This window comes from Cyprinodon variegatus, unplaced genomic scaffold (genome assembly GCF_000732505.1).
Source record: "Cyprinodon variegatus isolate N-32 unplaced genomic scaffold, C_variegatus-1.0 Scaffold1098, whole genome shotgun sequence".
Lineage (NCBI taxonomy): Eukaryota > Metazoa > Chordata > Actinopteri > Cyprinodontiformes > Cyprinodontidae > Cyprinodon > Cyprinodon variegatus.
This window is the reverse complement of record NW_015151551.1, coordinates 129,510-139,509: the sequence shown is the minus strand read 5'-3', so window position 1 is coordinate 139,509 and position 10,000 is coordinate 129,510. Positions and strand designations below refer to the sequence as shown.

General features: G+C 35.1%; 1 protein-coding gene across 1 annotated transcript; it reads left to right on the top strand.

Moving 5' to 3' along the window:
• The first annotated feature begins 8,944 nt into the window (after positions 1-8,944).
• Positions 8,945-9,995, top strand: LOC107101461 (ubiquitin carboxyl-terminal hydrolase 21-like). Its single transcript, XM_015400394.1, has 5 exons — positions 8,945-9,067; positions 9,159-9,261; positions 9,354-9,469; positions 9,618-9,688; positions 9,789-9,995. The coding sequence occupies exons 1-5, from the start codon at positions 9,058-9,060 to the stop codon at positions 9,993-9,995; spliced, it is 507 nt and encodes a 168-aa protein (XP_015255880.1). The 5' UTR covers positions 8,945-9,057.
• Positions 9,996-10,000: the final 5 nt, after the last annotated feature.

Genomic DNA, 10,000 nt, shown 5'->3' with positions numbered 1-10,000 from the left:
ACTATTAGGTTAATTGGCTTCTCTAAATAGTCCTTACCTGTGAGCGTGTGTGCATGTGTGTCTCTGTGGTGCCTGGCGACCTGTCCAGGGCGCACTCTGCCTCTGGACCATAGACTGCCATCATTTTGGTTGAAAAATTTGCTTTTTTTTTTAATTTACTGTTCACAAATGATAAACACCCAATAGAGGAACATTTTCCGACCAATATCATATTTTGTAACAGTTTAGTTTTTTTTTTTTATTTACAGACATAAATGACAAAATTATGTTGTATTCCTTGAAAGGTTATAATCACATTTGCAGCTCTAAATAGTTGGTTTGATTTTTTGGGTTGTTTTTTTAGCTGGACTAAGGGTGTTTATTGCTGTTTAGATTGTGGAGGTTTTAGACACAGACCTAGACTAAAATCTTTGTATTTAAAATAAATTTATCCTCTTTTTGTCCCCATTTATTGTAGTTTACATTTGAGTTGTGCATACTTAATTTTTAGTGCACAAAAACTGTGAATCTTTAAAACAGAGCTCTAATATATATTTAGAACCTTTTAATTTAATTTGTCTGTCACATACTATACTGTCACATTTAAGAATGTGTCTGCATATCTAATGTAATGTATATTTAGGCTTTCAAAGTAAATACCGTTGTGTTGTTGAAAATTAAATTTACTCTGATGTTATTTGCAGTTCCAAAACACATAAAAGCAGATATCAGCAGTTAAAATTAAAAGATACTGTTCCAGGCAGTATAGGTGTATTTTCGATTGTGAAGGCAACTTTTGTTTTTTAACAGTTATGGTGTAATATTAACGGCAGAATTTTGACATTTGGTTAAAATAAAGTGAAGAATCACAGAATGATGAGTTTCTTTTTCTTACATTTAATTCTGTATGTTTCTCCAACTGTTTTAGGGAGACAGCCAGTTTGTTTGCGGTCAGTCTGGCTGTGATGCTGTTTGGCCTTTCAAAGAGGTCTGTAAAATGGCCCTCCTGACCCCTGAAGAAAAGGACTACTTTGAGAAAACCATGTCCTTTAATGCTGCTGCCAGAAATCCTAACTCTAAGTTTGTAAGTATCTGTTTAATGACACAAAAACTGCAAGTATGCTTGAATCTGTTTCAAATCCCTCTGTTTTTATTTCAACCCCACACATTATCTGACAGTGTCCTGGATGCATGTCTCCTGTGACCAGAGGGAGCAGCTTAAACCTTTACGTTCACTGCAAAGTGTGCTCAGCAAAAACAGGATGCACTTTTGCATTTTGTTGGCAGTGTTTGAGGGAGTGGAAAGGTATGCAGCCCCGATCTGACCGCTGTGAAAATGATGATTGCCAAAATTCTGCCCTGAAAACCTTGAGAGAGTGTCCAGAAATCCAAATTCAGACTGCGAATGGAGCCAAAGGGTGTCCGTCAGTCCGTGCCTGTCCAACCTGTGGCTCACTGATCCAGCACACCGGGACAGGATGTAAAAACATTTCATGCCCCAGATGTAGGATGCTATTTTGTTTTGGCTGTCTAAAGAGCACAGATGAATGTAGGAAAACACCAAATAGTGTGTATGGAATTTGCTCAAGTGGGATTGTTCCTAGGCAGACATCCATACCTGTGTGGCAAAAAAAATCTGTATTAGGATTATTTGGCTTGTAGTTTCTTTAAAATTAAAGTTGGAATACAAACTGATGTGTACATGATGTTCACACTGGCATGAGGCAATTCTGTGTGATTTGATTCTTCTTTTTTGCCATTCGCTTCATGTAATCCTGTAATGCAATTCTTTTAAATATTCATAACTTAATTTATATGTCATTTTTATGTGTAGTATAGCAGACAAACAATCTGAAATTTTTTATCAAACAATAATGTTGATTTTGTTCTGGTTGAATAAAGATAGATCTAACAAACCTAGACTTCATATTAATTTAATTGAGCTGCTACATGTACATGTATATACATTCATGGAAAATAAAAATGTGTTGGTACCTCTGGTTTAAGGAAAGAAAAATCCAACATTGCTCACAGAAATATCTTGGATTAGACAAAAGTAATAATAAATAAAACTGCTTTTTCACTATGTTTTAACAAAATGATAAACAAATAAACTCGTGAAACAGGTCTGGACAAAAATGAGGTACATTTAACATTTTGTTGTCCAACCATTTAAAACAATTGCTGCAATCAAACAATTCCTTTAACTGTCATTGAGACTTCTGCTCCTCTCAGCAGGCATTTTGGCCCACTCTTCATAAGCAAACTGCTCCAGTTATATCATGTTTCAAGGGTGAATTTTCTCATTTCTCTCTAGAATAGTGATAGACTTGATATGTTATTGTACCCTGGAAAGATTTAAGACACCCTGTGCCACATAAAGCAAAGCAGCCCTGGGACATAAAAGATCAACCTCCATGTGTTCCAGTAGTGGAGGTTTTATTTCTTGATATACTTCATGTTTCCCCTGTTTCATGGCAAAAACGTAATTTTTTTTGTCCTAATGCTTCCATAGGAAATTCCCCCAGAAGCATTGTGGCTTGTCAAAGGTGTAATTCTGCAAATTCCAGTCTGACATTATTATTATTTTAAATAATGGGGTCCTCCTTGATTGTCTCCAGTTAAATCCAATTTGGCTCATAACATGACAGTTGGTACTATCTGTCACTGATGTTCCTTGAGCTTGAAGTTCACCTTTAATCTTTTTAGAAGTTTTTCTGGTCTCTTTTGTTACCATTCTTATTGTACTTCTCTTTGATTTGTCATCAATTTTTCTCCTGTAGCCATGTCCAGGAAGGTTGGCTTCAGTCTCATGGATCTTATATTTCTGAATAACATGTACAACTATAGTCATGGGAGCTTTAAGCTGTTTAGAGATGGTTTTATTACCTTTACCTTTAACATGCTTTTCTATCATTTTCTTTAATATCTCCTGAGACAACTCTTTCCTTCTCTTCCTCTGGTCCATGTTGAGTGTGGTATGCACCATGTCACCATACAGCACAGTGACTAGCCTTATATATAGGCCCACTGACTGATTACAAGACTCTAGACACCTGTGGTGCTAATTAGTGGACATGGCTTGATTTAATATGTCTCTTTGTAAATGGTATTTTCAGTCTTTTGTAGGGAACCATTATTTTGTCAAGACTTGTTTCATTACTATTTTATTTCAGTTATTCAGTTAAAGCATGGTTGAAAAGCAATGTATAATTTTCATGTTTATTATCATAGATTTATTTATTTATTTTTACTTTTATTAATTTAACGTTATAAAGATAAAGTCTATGAAGAAGTAGGAGGACTTGTGCTACTCGTCCACTCTGTGAAAAATACACTGATTTAATAACCATGGTATCTCTTCTAGATTGACCATATAACTGGTCTGACCTTAATTTGATAAAGAGTATTTATCTATAATTTAGTTTATTATGTCTGAAAAGCTTTATGATGAAGTGAGTCATCTAATCATACCTCTGCAATTCCTATAGGTCATACCACCAACAATATTGACAGATGAAGATATGGACATTGACATGCCAAAACACCTCTTATTTATACAATTATAACCCAAAGCTCATGCAAAATCAACATTGCAAAAATATGTATACAGCCATGTTAAACACACTAATTCCATGTCATATCTTTTTAAGAAAACCAGTTTGGTCCTTTTCCTAGACAGTCTAATGCTTGAATACTGCTTTAAGTCAGTATTTAGATTATTCTTTACTTTCACACCACCTATTGAAATGCATATGATTTTCATGTTTGTTCAAGCACATAAGCTTTTGAAATTTTGATTATCTCTGTAATTATATCCTTGCTGTCTCTCAACAAATAGTTTTTGAATGCTGTTTGGTAGCTGATTATTTTGAGCTTTATACATATAGTTGTGAGATTTAAAATTCTATCATATCAGAGGATTTAAACAAGCAGGAGTGAATGAATGATGAATGACTGCGTTCATGTTAGCCAGCTATAGGAATTTTCCTGGTGGCTCTTTTCTGCAGTTTGAGTAATGTCTTGTAGGTGTTATCCCAGACTTCTATATAATAGCTCAGGTATGATAGAAACAGGCACAATGTATTGCTTATAGTTCAGAAAATGTTTTGCTTTACTAAGATAATGATGCTTCTAGATTATTTAGAGTGGATATGTTTGATGTGAGGCTTCCAGTATAGTAGTCAATAAACAGACCTAATAATCTTATTCCATTTACTTGTTCCACCCCTACACTACCGTTTTTCACAATCACATCTGAGTTTCCTTTATAATTACCAAATACAATGAAACTATTTTTTTCCAGATTCAATGGCAGTTTCTTTTTGTCAAACCACTGATATAATCCAGGAGCTGCTGTAAACACAAACCAAGATAGAAGATATTTGCACCAGCTGCAAGCAAAACACACTTGAATACTTGTGAAACCTTATAGAAGTAATTTATGTAGAGATAAAACCATATCAGTCCTAATCTGGACCCTTGGGGACCATCACAAGCAATGTTCAAGAACCACCTCCTTCACACCATAATGCTCTAACTTCCTTATTAATATATTGTGATGAGTTGTTTAAGATATTTTTGGATTAACAAACAGACCAACTGAAAACTTATTTTAATCTATAGAGCTGATTATTTCCTCAGTTAATCCTAGAACTGCAAGAGCTGTGGATCTCTGTGATCTAAATCTATACTGCCTTTCAGAAAGCATTTTGAATTTCTCAAAAGAAGTTGTTCATGCTGCTAATAAAGAGTTTTTCCAAAAGCTTGGATAAAATGGGGAAGTAACAAAATGGGTCGATAATCTGTGAATTGCTGTCTATCTCCAGTTTTATATAATGGTATAGTTTTTGCATGAAAGAGAGGGTACCGATATGAGTCAGTGGTTTTAATAGTTGCCTCAATAACTCTTCTGACTCCAATGTAATTGGATATTTCATTTTTACATTTGATTTCTCCCTCTTCGAATGCTGTGAGAAACCCTGAGTTTCATTTTTTGTTATGAGCATCTCATTGCAGCTCTCTATCATCCAGGTTCAGGGATCTTTTCTGCCAGTTTTTCACTGACATTTACAGAATACTTTTAAAATGTTCCACCTCTTCAGAGAGATCATCAACATTAAATAGTGTTGCTCATAAAACATTTTGGATATTAATTTTGGTCTTTTCCTAATAACATTTTAATAATATTCTATATGTAATTTTATTATTATTTAATACTTGTATATAATATTCCTGTTTAAATGTCCTTAAAATGAATGTGGAATTCTCTACAGAGTGTGTTTTTTTCCCACGGACGTCCTCCAATCCTTTTGTGATCCATGGATTTTCAGAATATTATCATTTTGACATATATTCTATTGTTTGATAGTGTTTATCATATGTACCGTATATTTGAAAATGTTTGGGAATGTCATGTAAGCTTTGTGTATGCTTTCTTTCTTAAAGTATTTCATCTGTCATTCAGTCGTTGAATCCTCTCTTCTCATTCTTTTGTAATATTGTGTATAGTCATTAGCAGATTTTTCTAAATGATGTCATGATGCACAAACACCAGCAGATCACTGATATGATTAATGACACTTACTGTGTTGTTACCTATACGGTTTGTAAATATATTATCTATTAGTGTGGCACTTTGGGATGAAATCCCACTAGTTTTAGTGATATTTGGATAAAGGTTAAAACTATACACTGTATGCCTCTTTAAGTTTTGCAGATTCATATTGAAGTCACAGATTAAATATACATTCTGATTTATATTTATGAATGGTTCTTCAAACAATGCCGTAAACATTTCCACACTGAAACCTTATGTAGATGCGGTCTACCAGAATATTTCCTCTTGTCCACAAAGATTTAAACCATTATACATTTGACTATGCCTTCATTTTATCAGTTACCTTATATCTAGGGTTTCTGTCCACTTATGCAGCCTCTCTTTCACCATTCATGTCCATTCTATTCATATAGTCAAATTAATATTCCTCCAGTTAAAAGTCCATCCCATTTTCATGACCAAACCAGGACACATGATATTGTAATGATAATAAATGGCTGTGTGACCTGGCCTAGATGGTCAATGACTGCTGGAGTCAGCGTTTCCTGAGCCATTGCATCTATATGTATCCAAGACATAGGTCACATATTGTCACTTTGATGTTACGCTACCATTAAACCAAAGAAAACTTCATAAATTGATCACTGCTCACATGTTCATAGTAAAAGGTTTCCACAGACAGGGATGATTTGGTTATCAGCTGGTGCAGTATCTACCAGGGGAATTTATAGCAGATATCTAGGGCAGATGTTTTAGTCAACAGATAACCTTTATGGAGGTAATCGCTTCAATTCAATGGTATTACTGTTCTAGATTGATCATAAACCTGGTCTGACCTTAATCTGATATAGAGTTTATAGCAGTCAAGAGGAATTATCACAAGACCCAATAGTCAAAAACAAGACTGCTGCTATCAAAGCATCTCGCATTTCAACACCCAAAGCACCAGGATGATTACCTTTCATGCCCTACTGCTTCGATGCAGTTAATTATTCACCAGGTCTTGAGTACATGCACTGAGCAGTAACTGGATATTCTTTTAAGGAGGTTAACATTTATATCACTTTCATTCTGATCCAGTAAAGTTCGTAATTACTGTTCATCTCTGCTTGTTCAATACTTTAAACAGACTTTAAATAAGAGACTCCCCCAATCCACCCATCTGCCTTATACATCCAGAATACCTAACTATGGAGAAATATGAAATCTCACAGACTTCACTACAATAAAAAATGATTACCTTTTGTTTTTCTAAGCTCTTTATAATCATTCCTAATCCAAATGCTCGAGTCACATCAGCAATGCCTTTTAAACTGAGAACATAAAAAGAAAAACATAATGAACAAATAATCCAATAATAAATAATAGAGACAGCCAACATGGTTGATGAAGATATAGGTCACATCTATCATTTCTTTGGACCACCATAAGGCCTCCACATCACCACCTCCTGCATCCAGCCCAACACTAAAGCTGAATTTGTCCATTCAACATGAAAACTCAAACATTTCAAATGTTTCTGTAACTGATGTTTCCCTATCAGATCTTTCCCTGTTTTATGTTTACTTTAAATCCATTTTTCCCACGGATCTAAATAACAAAAGAGATTTTATAAGAAAGTATTTTATCATAGACACTACAATTAATAATTTTACCATGGCTTATACTTCTGCTGCCACTTTACCCTGTAACTCAGAAGATGAGCTCATTGATAATTTGTCTCTGGAAAGATGGAATCTCCATAGAGAAATGCTCGAGGAGTGGGAAATGAAAAGAGGGAGTGCCAAAAAGCAAAGGTGGTGGAGGAATGGATTCCGAGTTCACTATGAAATCTATGAAGAGAGACTTTACAGATATAATTAAAAAAATAAAAGATGCAACAGAATTATTCTTCTACATTAAGAACATCAACAATGGTCACGCCTTATTTGCCACTGTTGACAGGTTAACAAACCCTATTATCGACGTGGCTGATTAACTCCAATCTAAAAAGGCCTGCAATGACTTTTAGAAAAATTTTACTACTATTGCAAAAGCAGTCTGCACATAAACTTCAACTCCAGTACAATACTGTCTCCAATCAGAATAAACACTGTTAAAATGCCCTAATTCTAATAAACTGCATCTAATCTCCTCTACATACTGTCTTAATGTTTTACCCACATGTTTTATTAAGCAGGTTTACCTGTTTTAGAGTCTGATTTGATTCCAATCACAAACCTTTCTCACTGGCCGAAAACATTTTTTAAACCAAATGCCAAATGTTGATTCTTAGCGGGTCAACCCATGTTTGAAAAGCATGAGTTAACCTAGTATTTTCAGTGGGAAAGAGGCTATAAACACAACCCTTATGTCGGGTGCCTTAAAAACAGCTACCATTGATGAAGAAGAGAAACAGTTAACAATGACAAGCTGCTTTAATGTCTTCCAGTCAGGTTTCTCTGCAAACCACAGTACAGAGGATGTCCTGAACAGTTCAGACCGCAGTCTGGTTGCAGTAACATTAATATAGTGTAAAAGAAAATGGCAAAAAAATTATTTATGCAGAAGACATCGGAATGGAGCATCACATCCTGCAGTGTGAATGTAGCCAAACTGACCCTAAAAAGGTAATAGGAGGATCAGCCTCATCTGCATCCACTGATCTGCTGAAAGGTTCAGCATATAATGAATTCAGATATTTGCCCAAATTTTTTATAAGCTAGCTTCCAATAAGATTTTTTTATCCTCATAGCTGCTGCTTCCTCATATTAGGATCTGTTTTTTAAACCTAAAGTATAGTGTCCCAAGCCTCCAGCAGTTTCTGAAACATTCAGACTTGAACCAGACTTGAAACTATCTTAAACCAACAAATATGTCACATTACTTGATTCCTCTTTCTTCATCACATGGGTGGTTATCATGAGCCTAATCAGTTTCAGCACAACTAATGACAAATCAATTGAGTTGCTACTTGTGATTGATTAGCTTTACATTAAATTCATCCATGAATGAATCGTTTTCAGTGTTTCACTTCGGCTGTGATTCATTTCTTTTTTTGTGCTCATTTTAGATATTAAAAATAAAGTTTCTTACAATAAAAAGACTTGCAGTAAACAACCGGTCAGACAGCTATAGTGCTTCCTTTTCAAAGAAATGTTAGGGAAAATAAATGTCATAACACAAGCATTTTTTGTGGGTACTTTCCAGCTCCTTACTTAGTTTTTGTTTCATGTTGTTTGGTGAGGTAACTAATCTTTATCATTTCGATTACGGCCAACAGATTACCCTTACATTTGTAATTTCTTCCTGTAATGCAAACGCAAGTGAGAAAGAATGACCACATTTTGCAGGTTCATTCCAGGAAAGACTACTTTGTAATATAGGTGGAGTTACAGGCCGTCTACTCCCTCCCTCTCTCTGCAGTCATAGGAGTGCCTTTTACTGTCTCTATATCAGCGATTGTTGAACCATAGAAATTCTTCCTGCAAAGTCGCTGTGAAGAAGAGCTGAATCAGTGCAGTCCTCAATGATTCAGTATGAAACAAGGTAAGACCTTCATCCCAACCTTCCAGTAAAGATGGGAATGAACGCCGTCTTTTATTAATGTACCAATGTTTTATATCTGAATGTCCCACAGACATTAAGTACTATGGGTTGAGGAACCAAGGAGCAACATGCTACCTGAACAGTATTCTGCAGGTTCTGTTTATGACCAAGGAGTTCAGAGAGGCTGTAGAAAGGTTGGTGAATCAATCAAACACCATTTTTTATGTTATAACGTCTGTTGTATTTCAAGGTAGCCACTGTATCTCTGACAACTTTCTATTAACAGATGTCCTATAGACCATAAAGATCGCATTGATGTTCAACTGCATAGTTTGTTTGAAAGTTTAAAGGAAAGAACATCAGAAACCAGAGACGTAACAAGGAAGCTGGGGATAGAAAGAGGTAATTTATAAAATGCATTAAACAACAATGAGCTTGTTTCTTGATTAGCCTGACAAGCTTTAGAGAAAATAAAATGAACAGCAACATTCATTATAATAAAAAATAAAGACGCTGTATTTCATGGATCATTCTTCCTCTATTCTCTCAGTTTATGAACAGTATGATTCTGGTCAGTACTTTGAGAAGATTTTATCTATGGTCAGTGATGAAGCATCAAAGGTAAATGATTCTTTAAATCACTGTGAGATCAGGATGGAGACTGAATTAGAGAATCTGCATTAAGCATAGATGCTTGTTTTCCATCAAAATGTGTTTTCAGGTATTTAAAGGACACCTGACCCACAGGACTGTTTGTGGTGGATGTTCTGCACATACTGAAGAAGATGTGCCATTTTGGTATCTTTCTCTTCCACTGATGGATTCTAGTGATCAAAACTACAGCGTGGTGAGAAACAACCTGCAGACTGGAAACCATTTCATTTCCGACCAAACTCCTGTCATAAATGTGATTTGGGCTAGACAATGATTTAT

Coding starts and splice junctions, on each gene's coding strand:
- LOC107101461 (XM_015400394.1), top strand. Junction 9,262..9,353: donor TTCAGAGAGGCTGTAGAAAG/GTTGGTGAATCA, acceptor TTCTATTAACAG/ATGTCCTATAGACCATAAAG. Junction 9,470..9,617: donor GAAGCTGGGGATAGAAAGAG/GTAATTTATAAA, acceptor CTATTCTCTCAG/TTTATGAACAGTATGATTCT.